Below are 19,465 nucleotides of genomic sequence, written 5' to 3'. Positions count from 1 at the left end.
GTTACACGTCCCCTTAAATGAGTCCTAAAAGTGCTCAGTTGCTGAATATTCACATAAACTAAACAAGATTTGGCTAAAAACCGGAGAAAAATACGATAAATGGACCTTTAATATGGATTATTTCGCAGTTATTTCCAATGTTAGGAATAAACTCTCACATTTAATCTGCTGTGTTTTGCTGCATCATATTTAAACTGAAATAAAACAGTGGATACAACACTAAAGTGCCAAGTTTTATCTTTAATTTGAGTTTGTTTACATCAGCATTGGAAGAACTGTGTTGGAGGTGCAGCTCTCGCAATACACTGAACTAGAAGTAATCAAAAGTAATTGGACAGGAACCCTTAACAAAGAATACGTACCTGTCCAAATACTTCTGATCACTTTTAAAAACTTACAGTAAAAGATTAAAAGCTCCGACGTACCTTTGCACCTTTTTCTCCCTGAAAAACAAGAAACAAATGGATCGTGTTAGTTGCATGTCACTCATCTGTGGCTGAATACATGACACACTTATAGGCTGTTCTACCTTCTGTCCTCCACCCCCAGAAGAGGAACCAGAACCAGAGCCAGAGCCCGGTTCTCCCTTCGGTCCGGTGGGGCCTCGGTCCCCCCTCAGGCCTTTCTCCCCTCGGTCGCCTTTCTCACCTTTAGCACCGCCGGGACCTGAGAGACACAAAGCGAGATATTACTTACAAATAGATGCACAAAAAACATTTAATTAACAGATTTATCGGCGCAAGAAATGTGAAATTCATCTCCTCTTGTGTTCTAAAGTAACATAAATGATCAATTTTACTCTCAGATTGTGTCAATGATGATCAGCAGAAACCAACGATCGATACCTCCACCGGCACCACAAAGCAAAGTCACCATTATTGTGAAAACAAAACCAGCAATAATTTCACTTTTTCAGCACCGACAACACAAAACAAAGGACGAAGAAGTGTTTAATGAAAGAATCCAACAGAGACCAGAGGTTTGTTTCCTCTGTGTAGAATATAATGTGTATGATGGAGTTGGCAATGCAGGAAAACGTCCTGCAGAGGGCGCTACTGCATCGTTCAAAACAAATGTCAGTTGCACATCTTTACCTCAGTGGATGGTTCAAATGACAGAATCTTTGCAGAAGTGTGTTAAAATTAAAACGTTTTGCAAGTTCAACACAGTCAGGCTTTCTTTGGGTTAGCCGGCTCAACAAAACCTGAAACCCCTGATATAATGGATATTATGGTAGCTGTTATCTTTCCCTGTTTACCTGGTATTCTTCATGAAAATGATGCTTCAAAAAAAAAAAAAAGAAGAAGAAGAAATAAATAAATGAAAAAATGTATTGGATTTTTTTTCCACAGATTTTCTCAGTTGTGTTAAATATCATAAAATCTAGAAAATCACAAAAAATCCTATAAATTAACACGTTAATTGTAATTTTTTTTTAAATAAATAAAAAATGAATAAATCAAAAGTATGTTTTTACAAATAGCAGTTTTTCTCTCACAACATTTGACCACAAAGTTAGTCTTTATTCCATTTAAATCAGCTGAAAACATGATTATTTTACAGATATCTGCTATTATTTAAACATTATTCATGTCAAGAATTTAAAAAGGTTAAATGTCTTTTTAAATTGCTATATTACAGATTATCCTTATTTATCCCATAAAAATCACAAAAAAATGAATGCACATGTTGACTGTAAAAAAAAAACCCAACTGTAAATAATATAAAAATAAATAAATGAAAAATATCTGTCCTTTTCCATTAGTTTGTTTCTCAACAAATCATTTAAACGTATTTTAAAAAAAATAGCAAATATATATAACTATTTTACAGATGTTTGCAGCTGAATAAGAGAAAATTTATTTCCATGAAGGACTGAAAAATTGTTAAAAAATAAATAAAAATCTTACCTGTCTCTCCTCCTATATTTTTACATATACTAATTCATGTTTTCCCCAACTTTTACCATAAATTATTCTATTTTGTACTGTATTTAAATCCCCTACAAACAGATATTAGACCACTTTTTTCACACTTTTTCAATGTTGCAGCATTTTACTGAGTTTTTACTTTTTCAGTTAAAGGGAGCAGTTTGTTAAAATGCAGCTCTGTGAGGAAAATAAACATTTATTACAGCGAAAAGAAGCAGCGTTTCTACAAAAGATGCTGGTAAGTGAATGCATTTATTTTTGCTCTTAACACAGCTGATTGTTTATAACTTGTAGTTTTTATTGTACTTGCGGGTGTGTTTGTTCCACAAATGTTACAAAAAATAAAGGAAAAAAGAAAAATGTGAAAGCAATCACATCAGATTCTGTCAAGTCTTCGTCTGCCTCTCCTTCAAAATAAAACACCTTGCAAGGCTTTACTTTGAAGCGGAGACTTCACAAACATCTGTTGCCATGGTAACCAAGGGACAGATAAACAACCACAAGATGGCAGCAGACCCCACCAGAACAGAACCGTCCAGCAGCCAGAGCTCATTCTATGCTGGGATAGGATGGCCACATGTTGGCTAAAACCACATGCACCATCCTCCCGGCCCTCAGCGACCCACCTCTGGGGCCCGGCGATCCAGACCGGCTGACGTCCACCGACGGACGCTCGTACCTGCCGTCTAGAGTCAACACAGAAACGTCTTTACCTGCTTCACTGGTGTCTGTCAGGGTTCACTGGGCTTTTTAATGTAAAACACTCGTAACTTATCATGAAACAAATCCCCAATAATCAGAGCTAGAAACAGAGAGAATCATTGAAAATTCTACTTTCTGACGGTCCTTGAACTACTCGAAAATTTAACCAAGTATCAGCTTAAAAGCGTGATTTTTAGTTTAAAAAATTGCCAAAAATATAACATTTCCTCGAAACAAATTCTTTAAAAAACAAAAAAATTCTGTGTTTTTTGCAGCAAACGTGAAGCTATTAGCCACTCAGCTATGATCAACAGTCACATGGTTAAAATTCAGATAGTCTTGGCTAGCGTTAAGGAGGCAAGTATGAAAACTAATTAAAAATGTTAGAAATATTATTATTAAAGTGTGTGAGTCGTCATTTTTTTCCAGTGCTGTTACCACCACTGGGCACTTAAAATAAAATAAAACAAAATAAATGCAAAATAAATATTAAAAAGCAAGTTGTGTTTGTTTTTTCATGATATATGGATTTACGACGTTCCTTTCTTCTCATGTGATTGTGTTCTATTGAGAGTTTTGGTGTTTTCTGTAAAGAATTTTGATTTTATACACACAGTTACCCAAGTACACCACATTGTTGTACTACCATTACTACAAATCTGCTTAGAAATCAACATGTTTTGACTCTATCTTGCAACAAAAGTGTAATTTTGCACAGAGGAGGGCTTTTACATTTAATTTCTCTTTTAATGAACAAGATCGTCCCTCTAGATAAGACGTAGGGATTCTTTTGTGGAGCTTTTGATCAAATAATCAAACAAATTCCACTTATTTCTTTAAAAAAAAACACAATTTATGGCATTACAACTGTCTAATCCTGCACAGAAAACAGTTTTCTTCTTCTATTCGTGGTTGTTCTGTTTCCATGGAGATGCAGGACTTTAGTTGCAGTGAAAAATGAACCCACAGTGACACGGTTTAGAGAGTTAACCTGTTTTTGTGCCTCTTTAAAGGAGAGTTTAAACCCAAATGCATGTTTCTTTTCGCCTTGTGAGGAACTTATAGTATAAAGTCCTTCGTCTCTCCATGTGGAGGCGCTGCAGAGCTTCACTAAGCAGCTGGAGCGCTGTAGCATAAACTCTGTCACACTTTCAGGTCCGGACAAGCAGCTCCGTGCACATATTTCTGGATAAAAGCTCTGTGATCCCGCAAGACGTTTCTTTGGCAGCGGCTGCCGTATGATTAAAAACTTCCATTACACATTTCCACAGCACAGTTACACCGCTCAACATCTTGGCAGCCACACGCCGAAGATGTGCCGTCACTTGTTTTTCTTACCTGATTCTTTGACTCTGGATCCCTGCGAGGACGTCAGCGGCGGCTCGGGCACCGGACGGAAGGATGCCGGGGTGGTCTGAGGACAAAACAGGGCAGAGGACAGCCGTTTAAAATGTCTTCTTACATAAAGGTGCATAAAATTCCAGATTACATGCAACCACATTGAACATTTTCAGTTTGTTTTTTGATTTTTAAGTGTGCTCGAGGTTGTTCTGATGAAAGTTTCACCAGTATTTATGCACAAAAGCTGCAAAAAGGTGATAATCGATATATTTAATGAGGCTTTTTTGACGTTTTTATTCATATCAGGTGACTAAAGAGCAGCTAGTTTGTATTCCTTACAATAAAAAAGTCCCGTTTTGGTAAAATCATGAGCAGATTATACGGCTACATGACTGTTTTTCCCCCAATATTTGTTGATTGTATCAGAATTTTCCCTCGTGAAGGTCTGACGATTAAATCTTTGTTGATAAAAATAAATTAAAACGGTACTGAAGGAGAGTAAATAATTGATTAAATGTGCATATCTGTCCACTTCCTGGAACTTATTTGACATTTTTTTAACAAGAAAACAGCTGAAAGGAATTCTTCAGAACCGGAGAACACATTAAAACCTGAGTGTTTGTTAAACTGAAGAACGTGAGTCGGTCAAAATAACAAACACAACAAGAATTCATTCAGGTTTAGACTTTTAAAGTGACAGTGAAGCTGCAGCTCCTTTAAGAGGCTCAGTTTCTCTGCAACACAGTCTTTATTTATTTATTTACTTTTAAGTTATTCTTTTGGCCTTCTTGCCTTTATTTGATTGGACAGTCGAAAGAGAGACAGGAAAGTGGAGAAGGAGAATGGAGGAAGGGGTTGCAGCAAAGGGCCATGAGTGGGATTCGAACCCATGACCACCACATCGGGAACTATAGCCCCTGTACATGGGATGCTAGCTCAGCCAGGTGAGCTCAAGTCTTGTTTTTAAGCTTTACATGATCTATTATCTCTCTTTTAATACATTTTGTACCTTCCAGATCATTTAGGATTCAACTGCAGATGTTCAATATGAAGATAATTCTTAGAAACAACAAATATGCTGCACAAGTTGATGTTTTTTATCTGTTAAATCAGTCTGTCAAACAGCCTACAATTCCCATAATGCATTTCAACCCTCCCCTTCCTCCTCCATGCACACTTTCTTCACACCTCTAGTTTGTAATTTTTTTTTCTCAAGTAAAAATTTAGATAATTTTAAAGCGCGTATAATAGGTTTTTGGGGTTTTTTTTTTTTGCTCCTGTCACATTTTTACTCACTGTGGGTTCATTTTCACTGCACCTCTATGGAAACATACATGTGCTACCAACACTGGAAAGAAATGATAAGAGACTCTGCATAACAAAGATATTTTACTTCCGTTTCCATACTTCTCTCCTATCCGTTAAGTGTAAACACTGCCTGCAGTTCAGTCGAAAATTCATTAATTTTTGTCATGTGACTGTTGATCACAGCTGAGTCATTCATGGCTTCATAGTCGCACTGAAGAACGCAGAATTTTTTGTTTTTTAAAGAATGTTTTTCAGGCAATCGGTTTATTTTTGGCAAATTTTTAAATAAAACATGTCGAATAAAGTGGTTTTGATGAGCTGCTGCTAGAAAGGTGACGATTCTTTTCTGTTTTTATAGTTTCTGGCTCCGATAAACGGTGTCATATAGGTGATTTTATTTAAAGCCTTTCAAACCTGCTGTCAGGTTTCGAGGCTCTGAGGCTTAAACAGGAAACAAATCAACAAGGTGAAGATCTTTTCAGGATAAAAACAATCTTCTGCTTCCTCATTAAAATATGAATAAAAAAGCAAAGTGATGACAAACACCGACCTTGGCTGAATGTCCCGACTGCCTCCTGTCGCTTTCACCGCTGCCGTAGTCGCCAGACGCCTTCAGAGAGAAAGATGTCACCGAAAAGCCTTCAAAATATTATTAGAAAATAATTTAAAAACATTTCAAAACTCACAGCGTCTGCGTCGTCCTCGTCGTCACACAAGCGCTCGGCCGCCCGAGGGTTTCCCACCACCTTCAGCTCCGCGATGGAACCCTGAAAACACATCATTCAGCTTCAAGAGGCGTCCAGTTTGTCGAGACTTAAATCAGTTTATTCCCCAGTTTTCACTTCAAAAGACGGACGCATGTGGTCAGCGAGGTCCAAACCTGCCACAGGAGGATATTAAAGTGACATTTGACCCGACCCCGAGGTCAGACGTCCACCTACGAACCCACACACCTGTTTTATTTGGACTTTTCTGGGTCCCCAGGGCCACATTTCTTATTTATTTCTGTCACAAACGTCTCCTCAACACTTGATTCATTTCCTCTGCTGCAGTTTATTGTTAGGAAACGGACCCGACCTCCAAATGCTGGTGTGAAAAACAAACTACTCTTGGTACAACGTTGATAAAAACATATTCTGAAGTTTTACCTTTTTAAACTTTTAAGCTCAACATTGAATCATAATCAACTATTATTTGGCTTTTTTTTGATAAGAATTTACCAAAAAAGACTCTTTCATGTCAAAGTGAAAGCAGATCTGTACGAGTTAATGTCATTTAATTAAAAATATAAATGTCAAAGCAAGCGGCTACTATCTTTAAAGTCACCAAACTAATTCAACACAATAAAATTCAGGAAATGGATAAATAGTGGTGCAAAATTTAGGATGAGTTTTTTAATCTTCAGTTTATGTGTGAGTTAAAAAAAAGATTCTCATAATACTAGAATATGTCTTGCTGTTAGAAAATTTATAGCTACATGCAGTTTAGGAGGTTTTATTACTAATTAAGGTATTTAATATTTCTTTTTTTGTCAAAATTTTAATGCATTTACCTTTCGAGTGGGTTTTAAAGTGTCAAAGCACAAAGAAGGGAGTCATTTAGCCTTGTTTGTATTTAGTTATATTTGTTATGTTTGTATTTTGACACCATTAAAAAGATGCTAAATTAGCTGTTAGCATTAGCACCTGGATGTAAAGACAACCCGTCACTGGATTCCTCTGGTGTTAGGAAAACTTCAAAGCGTCATTTTTCTCAAGCAAATTTTACACGATATCTCTAGAAGGGAGCGAGAGATGAAGTTTTGTGGTGCTTTACTTGAGTAAAAGTACTGAAAGATCCGAGAAAAATGACAGGAACAACTCCTACAAACAGATGGAACCAACAAACTAAACTTCTTTCCTGGCGAGTCTCATTAATCTGTCTTCATCGCAGTAAAGATTGAATTCTAAGAGATGGTGTTTTGTTCAATGTGATGTTTTCAGACCAAAAAAATTGTGTTAAAAGTTAAATGTGGCTCGGTCCGACCCAGTTAGAGTGTCATTGTGACTATTGTTGATTCAGATAAGAAGCCGACACCTTTAGATGGCGTCATATTAACAGAAGGGACTTAAAGGAGGGAAGCATCGGCAAAAACAAGACTTCTCCTGAACATCTTAAGTCTTCTTGAAGGTCACCTGGAACTTGTCGTCATCGGCTCCTCCTGCCTGACCCACGAAGATCCCGGCGGCGCTGTCGAGCTCCATGGGATCCGGCGAGCGCTCGAACTTCACCACCTGAGGCTCCGAGTCGCAGCCGTGGTAGAAGGTCACCTGTTCCTCGAACACCGCCAGCGAGAAGCGACTCCAGGTGTCCACCAGGCTCGGCACGGTGAAGCTGGCCGCCTCGTACGACGCCTCGGAGTCGGGTTCCGTGTAGAAGAACTGGACCTTCTGGCGGCCCGACTGCACCGCGCTGAGCTTCACGCCGATGTACATGAGCCTCTGAGGTCCGTCTGTGATGGAGAACAGGACGGAGGCGGCCGACCTGGAGGGCTTGATGTGAAAGATGAGGGAAAAGTGGCGGTAAAAAGGGTTGGGGACGTGGGCCAGAGCCGGCTGGCCCGACGCCGCCGCCGAGGTGAAGACGTAGGCAGTCTCGCCGCTCGGCCCATAGTCCCTGGTGATCGCGTTTGGTGGCGGGTCTCCGATCAGCTGCAGCAAAGAGACGCCGCTCTCTTCTGCAAAACAGGAAATCGAGATTTAGAATCAAGTCTGCCTCCGAGCTGATGCAGAACAAACTCTTCAACCACTGAAAACTAGCTGTTAGGAGACATTCATTATGATTTCCTTCCTTCAAAAAGCAAAAATGTTACTTAAGTAATTTTAAACATTTTATACTGAAATCTCCATTTTCCTATAAAATAAGCTGTTGTTGATACAGTTAACTTATGTTGGCTAATGCTAGGTACTGTTAGCGAACTGAATGTAAGGCTGTTTAACATAAATTACATGAGAATTAATACAGTTTACTTTTATTACCACCATAATTGATGAATAATCAATTGTTATTTTCAGTAGCTTTAGTTGCTACGGAAACAGGACTAACAGACACGCTAGCAGCTCTGTGGCAAAACATTATAGCTCTATACCGTATTAGTTGATTTTATTTCACTTTTTTTCAAGCTAAATATATGTATTTAAAGCTATTTTGAGGATTTTTATATCAACTAAGGCTAAATGCTAACAGTAGTGTGCTATCATGCTCACAGTGACAATGCTTACACACTGATGCTAGTCTGTTATGATGTTTACGTTGTCCCCTGGTTTAGCTTAGCATGCTAACATTGGATAACTAGCATTTAGCAATTGAGGTTGACACGAATGCCATGTTGACCTGACATTGCATTGAAGCAAAGCTAAATGCTAATGTCGGCTAGCTAAGATGCTCACAATGCCATTCCAGCTTTGCATAATGCTTCAGAAATTCACCATCTCAGTTTAACATATTAGCATGCTAACATTAAGTAATTAACACTGAACAGCAGTGGCTAATAGGAACGTCATAGTTGTACAAGTATTTTGTCATGAACCAAAATATAACCTGAAAGTGACATTAAACTGAAACTAAATGCTAACATCGGCATGCTAGGTGCTCACAGTGACAACAACTTGAAACACAGAAATGATCAGCAAATCACAAGTTCTTTGTACAAAAACATACAGAAACTTATTTTTTCCACAGATTTGCAGCTTAGCAGTTGTTTTTTTCTAACAGCATTTTCTTTTTGACTGATTGTCAAGACAAAACACAAGCACGGAGGCGTTAAAATGCCAAAGTTTGCCACTGCAGGAGGTGCAACATCTGCATTAAAACCAGCTGCCAACTCAACCGAAGCGTGACGAGTGCCTCTGTAGCAACAAACCATAAACCACGTCGACCCTGCAGGTCAAACAGATTTGCACAATGACGCCTAAATTATCTACATGCGCAGATACAACGAGCCTTTTTCTGCTGCAGCGTCCATGAGGCTGAGAGAATGGATCAAATTAATGGACATAACTGCTGATGTTTCAGTTCCCAGAGACGGAAATAGCCCAAGAGGAAATAAGAAGCAGCCATCAGACCGACGATTACATTCTCATAAATCGACATCACAAGGGAGAAACGGGGTTTTGGCCCTGCAGACACTTTGGGGCCGTCGCTGAGGATTCATGAGGAGCTGACCAAGAAGTATAATCTGTGCATTAGAGGGGTACAGAGGTCATCGATGGCCGGGTTTTCCCAAGTTTCTCAATGATGTGAATGTCAGCAAAGAAAGTGAAGGAAACCATAACTCAAAAAAACCCTAGCAAACTTAAAAACTATAATCATAAACTACACCAACCAAACTTGAAACTGCCATTTCTGCAAGTAAACTCTCACAAAACAGATTTTTATCAATTAGCTGCTCAGTCTTGTCTCCAGTTTAATTAATAATCTGCAGAATACTTGTTTAATCCATTGAACTAACAGTTAACAGAGGTCAAATGCTGCTAAGATGCTTAAAATAACAATAAACATGCTGCCATGACATAATGTTGATCATGCCCATTATCTTAGCTTATTAGCATATTAGCATGCTAACATTCACTAATTGGCACTAAACAGCTAAGGTTGAAATTAATGTCATATGGAACTAGCACTGAACTTAAGTTAAATGCTGTTAAGATGCTTAAAATAACAATGCTAGCATGTTGCCGTGACAGAATGTTAATCATGTTCACTATCTAATTGAATTTCCCTTCTGGGATAAATAAAGTATTTTTCATTTCATTATCTTAACATCTTAGCCTGCTAATGTTCGCTAATTAGCGCCATACAGCTAAGGAATGTCACATTTAGCAGAAATTAACTGAAGCTAAATGCTGCTAAGATGCTTTGAGTGACAACATGCCAAATCAAGAATAGCATAATGTTTACCATGCCCAGCACTTTGGATTAGCATATTTGCATGCTAAAATTCACTAATTCGCACTAAACAGCGAATGTCATATGGAACTAACACTGAACTTAAGTTAAATGTTGCTAAGATGCCTAAAATAACAATGCTAGCATGCTCATGCTGCCATGACAGATTGTTTATCATGTCCACCATCCTTGTTTAGCATCTTAGCCTGCTAATGTTTGCTAATGAGCACCAAACAGCTAAGGTTAAAAGCTAGAAAAGCTAAATGCTGCTAAGATGCTTTAAGTGACAACATGCCGAAGCCGAAATAGCATAATGTTTACCATGCCCAGCACTTTAGCTTAGCATATTAGCATGCTAACATTTGCTAATTAGCACTAAACAACTGAGACTGAGAGGAAAGCCATCTGTTTTACACATATTTGACCATAAAAAAGTACAAACTGAGTTATTTAGCTCACATTGAAATGCTAGCACAGCTAAAACAAAGAATGAAGCATTAATTGAGTATCATAAATTGCAAAGAGAGTAAATTAAAACCAAATTTCCAGCCTAAGCAAGACGTTTGTGAGCCCGGCTTTTACTGTGAGATGTATTTTTTGGCTTTTTTTCATTAGAATAGTCACATTTCTGACACAATTAAGCTATAAAGCTGCAATTTACTGTTTTTCAAGGGGAATATTTCTCAAAATCTGACCTCAAGAGGCCAAAACCTTCAGTTCAATGCTGCCTTTAATGAAAAGCACTGATGAACAACAACTGTCGTGTTTACAGACATGTTTTATGGTTTGCAGCAGTGCATTTTTGGTTGTTAGTGGTTCAATCTCTAATTCTGTTTGAGAACTTTGTGTTTTGTTCCCCTCATACCTGCTGATGTTGCTCATAACCAACCGCCTGCAGGCTGTAATCCTGAACACATGTTAGCGACGCTCGTACACAGACTTTGCTGTGTGAATGGTGACTGTTCTGCTGCAGCTAAGCCCGGATCCTGAGAGATCTCATCCAGCTGGAGCTGCTCGGTGCCGGGTGGTCGGCTTCCCACTGAGGGCACCTGCCGTCGGTTCATCTCGAAGCGACGCGGCTGCTGCAGCTGTCGCGCGAATCACGTGGGTCAAAGCAGAGTTCTGACATGACAGAAAAGGAAGCCCCGTCCTCTGCACCAACGTGGACTTTTTAATCAAGGATTTTCTCAAGCCGTGTTTTAATTTAATCCACCCTCACATCTGGAACCTGTCCGCCCAGACCACAGCTCTCCCACCGACCGGAGCCTTCGGCCAGTCGCAGCGAAGCCTCCCACGAACCAGAACAACGTCTGCGAACAAGCCGGGAACGTTGTGGTCGCAGGACCATCGTGTAGCAATTACACACACTTTTTGAATTTCTCTATCAGAGCCCAGATCTCAGTCTGAGGATGTGCACTTCCTCGTGTTGTTCCTGTGGACCGCGATGCAAAAAGAGGCAATTTCTGCTCCACGGAACCACCATGGTGACTTTAAGGCTCGTTCCCACAGAACATTTCTGGGTACTTTCCTCTTTTCAGGCATCTGAATACAATAAAATAACAATGCAAGAAATATTTTGCATATAGCAACAGCTGTATTGACTCAGAGAGCATAAATACGTGTCCTCAGTCTTGTAATAAATAATAAAAAATATCATAAATTTACTCTATATTTTCCCTGTTCTGCGCCCCGATTTTGTGTAAAAAATATAAATTTTGTTTTTTTCTGTGAGACTGTTTGACTCTGTGTGTGTCTGCTTTGTTATACATTGTCGTGCCACAAATTTTGGGGGTTTTTTGGTTTGACTTGCGGGTTTTTTGGTTTTTTGGAACCAAATTCCAAATTAAAGGCTTTTGTTTTTCAAATTTTCAGGGATTTTCTCATTCATAAATACAAATAATAAAATAAACTTTAATAAACTAAGCAAGAGGTTTATTAATTAGGAAAAACTAACGAACTATGAAACATGCATATTAGGAGAAAAAATACAGCGAACACAATAAAATGCTATTTTGTTGAATAACAGAAACTAATGAGTGACTCAGTTTTAAAGGAAGAAACAGGAAAATATTCCTTATTTTCATTTATGGTAATAATGCAAAAGTCATTGTCTGAAGTGTTTCATTTACATGTTTACATTTTTTGTTTATACGTCTGTATATTTTTCCTGATTTTATTGATTTTATTTCTTATTTTAAATGGATTCGCTGCTCCGTGTGTCTGGATTTACAATATTTTATTATTTGTTCTTGTTGTACTGTGTTAAATGATGTTAATTATCAAAAAAAATAAAGATTTGATTGACAAGAATAAAAAAAAAAAAAATTGATTAAAACATTGCTTCATTCTGATTGGTGCATTTTAATGTGTGACATCATTTTTTAAAGGTAAACTCCGCCCACTTTAAAGAAATTGCATAAAATGAACAAAACTGTTTGGACTTTTGCAATAAATTATGATTCCAAGAAGAAGCACATTGATCATATTAAGACACTAAATGAGCTTTAATGTGCTTTTGAATCTCAGAATAATAAATAATAATAAATAAAAAGGCCTTTTTTTAGGGAGACACAGCTGAGGCCTTCTTTCACTGCTGACACTGAAGGTTCGTTTCTGACTCACTCTCTCCGGCTAACAGGGTCACAGCGATGATTCACAGCCCTGCGGGCATCGGAAAAACAAAAGTGATCTCATGCCTTTTGTTACGGGAGGAACACTGGATGCATGATGCTCGTGTTTTCCAACATGCGACTCCAGAGAAATCCAATGCCTGCTCGGCAAAGACGGACAGACAGATGGAGGAAGGAAGTGCGTGTCAGATATCCATGGGAAAGTGGACCATGAGGGACTGCAGGAGGACGCAGCACAAAACGCGCCAGTTAAAACAGGCTGAAATGTCATTTGTGGAACTAATGGGCTCCTCCAGAGGTTTAGGAGGGCAGAGTGCCTCCGTCCTCCCTCGAGACCACACAGAACCAGAAGAAAAACGTAGATCTTCTTTTAAAAAATCTGCAAAAAGTTGAACTTTGTGGCAGCAAATACAAACACAGAGTTACAGAGTTGGATCCCGAATGATCGTCCGTCATAAACAGACGTAAATATCAGGGCAGCTCAGGGAACTACAATTTAACCCACTCGTAGGAGAGTTTAAAAGGTTTGTTTTTTTAAACCTACAAACTGTAAAAGCAGAAAAAATCTACACATTTTAAGCTTTCCGACAGTCATTAAACGACTAATTTATGCCACGTGGTTCCATTGGGAAAATTCATCAAAATCAAAGCTAAAAATCATTTTAAAAATCCCTTTATTCTACGTCTCAATTGAAAAATTCACCAAAAATCAATCATTTGATCTAGCTAAATTTTGTAAAATATAAAAAAAATCTGTCCTCTTCAGCGCAACCATGAAGACTTTAGCGACTTTGCTGCCATCAACAGTCACAAGACAAAAATTCTGCGACTTTTCGGCTGAACTGCAGGAAGTGTTTCCACAGAGCAGATGCATAGAAACAGATTTAAAATATATGGAGTTAAATATTTATCGTACGTGGAGTCACCTATTTTTTTTTAGGGTTGGTAACACCTGTGGACACTGTTGTCTGCTTCTAGTCATGCTTGTGCTGTTTCCACTGAGGTGCAGGATTTCATATTGCAGGGTGAGGAATCTAAAACACCCAGCGACTGAGTGGAAGGTGAATTTCACTCTCCTCGGGTTTAAGTGTAATTATTTGCAAAAGAAACTTATTTACTACAAAAAATCTAAAGTTCATGTGAGCAATTTCAGTATGCAAACTCAAAGCATGAGTCAATCTATGTTTAGTCTTTTATTTTGAAAAGCTGCAACAATGTGCAAAGATTCGCTGCTTCTTCGCCTTAAAACAAGCTGACAGCAAACGTCTATATTCACACACCAGCCGCTGCAGCTCTGCTCTCGTGGGACCGAGCTGAAAGGCATCAGCTAACGCTTCAAACGGAGGCGACGCAGCTGCGACGCCTTCATCCTGCTGATCCCTCAGTTAGCCTCTAAATCCACGTTTGAACAAGAGCTGAGAGCTAATTAACGCTGACTGACGAGGGATCGGGTTTATTTGAGCCCATCGAGATCTTCTGAGTGCATCAGAGCTAAAATAAATGCCGTTTCTGAGCTAAAACAGACCCTGGAGCATCTTAAAAACACGTTGAAAGACACAATTTTATACTTTTAATGCTATGCTAGTCTTATTTTCTGCTTTAACTGCTGCTGTCTTGAGGTTACGCCAACATTTTATCGGCCTGCTGCTTAAAAAGGAACAGTTTAGCTCGCAAATATGTAGCTGCAGCTAGTTAGCTTAGCATAAGATCTGAAAGTTGTTTAAAAGATAACGTAAAAATTATTTAAAAGTATGAATTCTTCTGTGTTATTTCTGATCCCGACATTGATTTAGAATTTAAGAGAGTATATATATATATATATATTTTTTTTTTTAATATTACAATATTTAGACATTTATCATACATTCTCAATCATTTATAAAAGTTTAAAGAAAATTACTTTTTGTTCATTCTTGTGACTTCATATTAAAAGTATTTTACATATTTTTAGTTTTGTTTTATTGTGACATGCAGCCACATTTTGTTCAGAAAACATCACTAGTTGGTTTCTGTATTATCAGTTTTTTTTGTAAATGTGCTCAAAGATTATTTTTTTTTCTTCATATTTCAGCTCACCCAGAAGCAGAGACTATTTGATCTGCTCGTCCAGTTCTGCAAATTCTTAGTTTGATCTCGGCGCTTTAATCTCAGTATTGACACGCCAATTTCAGACAAATTGAAGGGACCTAATTTTAGACACCGCTAAATGACATGTAACTGGTCCAGAGTGCAGCACTTTGACTAATTCCCTGCCCACATAAAGGCCTCGCTCTGTCTCTGCTCATCTTCGGATGCTCGGCCGAACACCAGATCGCCTCCCGTCCACTTGTGAGATGTGGAGGCCGGCCGTGACCTCCGACCCCTGGCGGAGCCTCCGAGCCGCCTCGTCTCCTCCGAGCCACAAGGCCTCGTTGTTGCCGAGCCGCACGGATCGCCGGGCTCATTTTCCCACCCACAGCCGCGATCACAAATGCCATCTTCCCCTCCACAGACGCCCCGATTGTTTCCCTGCATCTGTGGAAACACCATCGCTCTCTAACATCTACACAGCTGATCGGGAATCCTGAAACGTGACGGCGAGGAGATAACCCGAGACAGAAACGCGTGACCGGCATGCAGGAGTAGGCGGGATAACGGCCTGCCGAGAAGCTGCAACAGTCACATCGCATGTCGTCGTGATCCACATCTGCTTCGGTGTAATGAGGCCACAAGACCCTGAAAGTGCCCTTTTTTTTCCATGCAGGTGTTTGGAGCTTCACACCCAATAAAACACACTAATGACCAACACGGTGATTCTGCTCAGCCAGTGCAGCATTAAAAGCCGGTTAAACTGATGATAAGTCATGCAAAAGTAAATTCTGCACCAAGGGGAAGGTAAAAAAAACCAACCTGTAGACTGTTTGTGTTTTAAAGCGTCACACATCTGCAGCTTAAAACCCTCTGAAACCCACAAAACTATTTCTTTTTTTTTTAAATCGACAAAATTACAGAATTTATTAGATTTTAAAACTGTAAAAAACAAAAAAATTATCAAATTTTCAACTTGCTACTAGCATTTGAGCTAATTGTGTGAGATGTGTGGTTCTGTTGGGAAAATTAACCAAATCTAAGCTTAAAATAGTTTATTAAAGTCATTTAAATATTCAAGAAAAAAAAAACAGACTACGAAAAAAAACAAAAAAAATCTGCACTTCCTGTTGCAACTGATAAAATAACTCAGCTGTCACGTGACAAACATCTATGGACGTCTCAGCTGAACTGCAGGCTGTGTATCTACAGGAGAATGGAAATTAAATACAAATATAAACATTAAAATATCTATTTTTGTCACATTGGTGTGACCTGTGGGCACTTGGAGAAATGATGTACATGTAGTTTTCGCTATTTAAAATATAATAATAACAATAACAATAATAATAATTTCTGTCATTCTGCACAGGAGACATTTCTGAGTTTTCTCTCCTCCTAGTCGTGGTTGTTCTGTTTCCATAGAGGTTCAGGACTTGGTGTTGCAGTGAAAAATGAGCCCACAGTGAAGAAAAACACACTGACAAACGACTCAGGGTTCAGAGGGTTAAACCTGGAACATTTACATTAAATATTCCTGTGGGAACACACGTGATAATGGTGGTTTATTGAAGCAGAGTTCATCCCGTTAACCCCCTGAAAGAAAAGAGTCCATACAGCCGCTGGTAAATTTATGAAGCCAGTAAAATGCTGGACGAGGGCCTCTGGACAACTTCCTGTCCTCAGGGTTCATACTCAGGGGGAAGCCTCCAAACTGTATACATCTATTTCTGATGCTGTTTTGGCACAAATTGATCTTCTGTTTGATGAATATACGTCTAATGCAACCAGAATGAAGATTAAAAAACGCTGCAGCTACCTTGAAAGAACGTTTCGGATTGCTGTTGCTGACCATTACTGGCTCATCACACAAAAACGGAGCTTTTTGCGGATGCACTCGTGCACACGACAGGACAACCACACGGCATGCAGCCCGGTGACGTGAGCGCAGCCACACAAAGCGACACCACAGCAGCAGCAGTGACAGAACCAGCGTCTTTGCATGTTTTAATTGCAGATTATTTGTACTTTACATTCACAACAACCGTCTTGTGGGCATGCAAAGGTTTAGAAAATCAACTTGCAGAGACGTGAAATGTGCTAAAACTCCTATGAATGCAAATAAAGTTTGACTTTGACAACAAGAAAACTGTGAGCAGGTCTCAGAGAGGATGTTTGCATTTATGAAAAAAAGGTCTTTAAAGCCTTTTGTAAAGTTGTATGAAGACTACAAGGTGGAAAATGAAAATAAACTGGTAGTGTGTGGTTGAGAAAAATGTGCAGAGCAAACTGTTGGAGGTGGAGGTGCATTGTGGGTAATGTAGGCAGTTGATGTAGCATTAGAGTAGCATTGACTTCAATGCTTTTGCAAAAAAGAAAATTAATGTAATCACCAAATTTTATGATAATTTACGCACTTTTAAGTCAGTTTCTGGAACAAAAAATATGTGAAGATTTGTGATTTTGCCATCTTAAATTAGAATAAACTGAATATTTTGATCTTCTGAATTGATTGTTGGACAAAACAAGACATTTTAAGGTGTTGTTTTTGGTTGTGTTTAACCCTCTGAACCCTAAAACCTGCTGGTGGGTCTGAAACATGTTCTCATTTATTTTTAAAATGTAAAAATTATACCATTTACCAAAAAACAAGGATAGACGGTTCATGAAGATATTGTATTATATCAATAAAAACTGACTAAAATAACCCAAAAATTGAGGATAATTGGAAAAATGTTGTATATGTTCATTTTAGTTTTTCCATTTAAGTAAAATAAATAATTTCAGAAATTTAACTTCTGTTTTTTTCAGTTTTTTGTGAGTTTTCTCTCCTTCTAGTCGTGGCTGTTCTGTTTCCGTAGAGCTGCAGGACTTTATGTTGAAAAGCGAACCAACAGAGAGTAAAAATGCAACAGGAGCAGGAAACACCAGCTTCACAGGTTAAATCAGGTCTCTGCAGGTGGATTTTCTGCACCACAAGTCGCCTGGTACAAGTGAAGTGTATTTAATGTTGTTTTAAATCGGTTAGCTGTCATGTAAAGTACTCGCTAAAAACATGCAAATTTTAACCGAAAGCAGTGACTCAGTGCTGTGACACCAAAACAAACACACAAAAACGACAACGACGACAACAACAGGTGACCGGATTCAAAATGTATCGCCGGATACATTCTAACCCGCCGGGGTTACCTTTCCAGTTACTAACGGAAACGCACGCCGGACCCTCCGGCAGGCGGTCGCACTCCACCGGGAGCCGGCCGCCGTCCAGCGACGCCCAGCAGCTGTCCTGCAGCACGTGGCAGAAGCTGCGGCAGGGCAGGTGGGCGGCGCCGGACGGGCACCGCGGCGCCATCAGCAGGCAGAGGAACCACTCGGCACTGTGGTGGCACCGCGCCCTCACGAGCCACGCCCACTCCTGAAGCCCCGCCCCCACCTGCCCTACGGACGAGTGGTTGAGAAAGTTGGGCAGCATGAACGACTTTGGCCGCCTGCAAACGGGCCAGCCAGGGGGCACCGGGACACAAACCGTCCCGTTAGCTTCGCCAGCGGCTACATCGGACCCAGATCCATCCCCCGACCCAGAGCCCTCCTCCACCCGTTGCCCCGGCAACCTGCCTGTGGTGTTAGCGTTAGCGCCCTCCGGCTGCTCGCCCAGGCTCCCGTTAGTAGTCCAGGTGGTCGGCGTCGCGTCCCACGCCTCCACTAACTTACGGATTCCCGTCGCCACGTTGATGATTTCTTCCCCAACCCCGGACAAATTGTCATCCTCCTCCGCCTTCTGCTTTGCGTCGCCGCCGGTTGTCGTGGCGACACCTGTTGTCCCGGTCACCTTCCCCGTCGTCCCGGTAACCGTCCCTGTCCCTGTCGTCCCGGTAACCGTTCCTGTCCCTGTCGTCCCAGTTACAGCCTCCGTCGTCCCTCCTGTCGTCCCTCCTGTCGTCCCTGCCGTTGTCCCAGTGCTGGTCTCTGGTGTCGGCTTTGGCCCGGAGAACCAGAGCCAGGCCTGGGAGCTGCAGGCCCGGAGAACCAGGAGCAGCAGCACCGTCTGGATCCTCCGCATGCTGTTCGTCCACCTGTTCACCAGCCGGTCGAATCCGAGCTGCTCTGAGTGGAAGCAGATTCATAAAAGCTGCTGGCGGGAGACCCTCCCTCCTCCGGCCCAGCGGCTGGCTGCAGCCGCCCTCGTTAAAGCCAGGAGGAGGGAGGCTTGTTGCATGTTGACAGAAGTCATTGGTTGCTCAGAGTTGCCCCAAAAAAACTCCTCCCATGTGTGGCTTGAGAAGTAGCTCCCCTAAGAGTTTATCCTGCAGCATTCCTGTCACCACACTGACACACCCGTCCTGCTCAGCACAACCTGGAGCTTTAACAGTTACGCTTCATAATAATCAGGTTCAAGTTCAGAAACTATTTACAGAACAGCAACAAGTTGATTGGTGTTTTGTCTTCTTTTTTTTGCAGGATTTTGTATGAACTCTGGTGTAGCTGTTCTCGCTAACGGAGCCTCTAAAGCTGCTTCATTTATTGATCCGTGCGATGACATAAATGCAAAACGTATGTGCT

General features: G+C 40.2%; 1 protein-coding gene across 1 annotated transcript; it reads right to left on the bottom strand.

Moving 5' to 3' along the window:
• Nucleotides 1-425: 425 nt before the first annotated feature.
• LOC103360035 (collagen alpha-1(XVIII) chain-like) lies at nucleotides 426-19,051 on the bottom strand (the record flags this gene model as incomplete). Its single annotated transcript, XM_008285662.1, has 7 exons — nucleotides 18,521-19,051; nucleotides 7,457-7,998; nucleotides 5,969-6,049; nucleotides 5,833-5,892; nucleotides 3,972-4,047; nucleotides 530-666; nucleotides 426-443 (listed from the first exon to the last, which is right to left on the bottom strand). Coding segments are annotated over exons 1-7 (1,359 nt in total), but the record flags the coding sequence as incomplete, so codon positions are not given.
• Between the last annotated feature and the right edge of the window lie 414 nt (nucleotides 19,052-19,465).

Source organism: Stegastes partitus, unplaced genomic scaffold (genome assembly GCF_000690725.1).
Source record: "Stegastes partitus isolate 25-593 unplaced genomic scaffold, Stegastes_partitus-1.0.2 Scaffold412, whole genome shotgun sequence".
NCBI lineage: Eukaryota > Metazoa > Chordata > Actinopteri > Pomacentridae > Stegastes > Stegastes partitus.
This window is presented reverse-complemented; position numbering and strand designations above follow the sequence as displayed.